This window comes from Aptenodytes forsteri, unplaced genomic scaffold, assembly GCF_000699145.1.
Source record: "Aptenodytes forsteri isolate BGI_AS27 unplaced genomic scaffold, ASM69914v1 Scaffold9, whole genome shotgun sequence".
Taxonomy (NCBI): Eukaryota; Metazoa; Chordata; class Aves; order Sphenisciformes; family Spheniscidae; genus Aptenodytes; species Aptenodytes forsteri.
In genome coordinates, this window is record NW_008796217.1 from 93,339 (window position 1) to 94,417 (window position 1,079).

Below are 1,079 nucleotides of genomic sequence, written 5' to 3' on the forward strand. Positions count from 1 at the left end.
CTCCGGCTCCAGGCGGTAGAGAGCCGGGCTGGAGGCAAAGAGCTCACCGGGGAGGGTGGCCAGCGCGTTGTCTCGCAGGCTGAGTTCCCGCAAGCGGCCGAGGTGGCCAAAGGTGGCAGGGTGCAGGGCGGTCAGCGCGTTGCGGCTCAGATCCAGTGCCTCCAGGCTGCTCAGCGGCTCCAGCAGGGCAGTGGGCAGATGGCTCAGCAGGTTTCCCTCCAGGCGCAGCTCCTTCAGTGAACCCAGCCCCGTGAAGGCATCTGGGGCCAGGTGAGCCAGGCGGTTTCCACTGAGCGAGAGCTTTGCCAAGCCAGGCAGGTGCTGGAAAAGCCCCCCTGTCAGCTGTTGCAGGCTGTTGCTAGCCAGCAGCAGGGTGTGGAGGGAGCGCAGCGGCCCAAAGATGTCTGGGTGGCGAAGGGAGCTCTGCTGGTTCCCCGAGAGGTCGAGGAAGCGCAGCTTAGCCAGGCCAGCGAAGGCACCGCGGCTCAACCAGCGGATGCGGTTGGACTCCAGGTGTAGGTAGAGTAAGTTCGGCAGCCCTGAGAAAGTGGAGTCACCCAGCGAGCCCAGCTCGTTGCCATCCAGGCGCAGCTTGACAAGGCTGCCGAGGCCAGAGAAGGAGGCTGCGCTGAGGCGGCCGATCTCATTGGCGTTCACGTAGAGGATGCGCAGCTTGGCCAGGGCGCTGAGGGTTCCGGGGGCCAGTGCCGGCAGCAGGTTGTTGCCCAGGTAGAGTTCCTCCAGCCGACCCAGGCGCTCAAAGGCCTTGGGATGCAGCGAGCGGATCCGGTTGTACTGCAGGTCCAGGCGCTGGAGCCCTGCCAGGCGGTGGAAATCAAAAGCGGAGATGTTGGCAATGAAGTTGCCCCCGAGGCTGTAGGTGAGGATATCCTGGGGCTCGGCAGCCTTGGGCACCGAGCGCAGGCCCCGGTTGGTGCAGAGGAGGTGCTGGTGCTGCTGGCAGTCGCATGGCTCGGGACAGATGGGCTCGGCCGCGGGCAGCAGCAGGAGGAAGAGGGGGACGGAGCCCCAGAGTACCCGCGGCAGCACCATCAGGCGGACCCGGCGCGGCGCCCCCA

At 66.5% G+C, this 1,079-nt stretch overlaps 1 protein-coding gene across 1 annotated transcript in view; it reads right to left on the bottom strand.

Moving 5' to 3' along the window:
- The window catches only part of TRIL (TLR4 interactor with leucine rich repeats), a gene marked incomplete at its 5' end in the record, with an annotated part of 52,232 nt that extends 51,155 nt beyond the window's left edge, over positions 1-1,077 (bottom strand). Inside the window, one exon of the mRNA XM_019474466.1 lies at positions 8-1,077. Coding sequence (XP_019330011.1) covers positions 8-1,077 — 1,070 coding nt within the window. The remainder of the gene's footprint in view (positions 1-7) is intronic.
- Between the last annotated feature and the right edge of the window lie 2 nt (positions 1,078-1,079).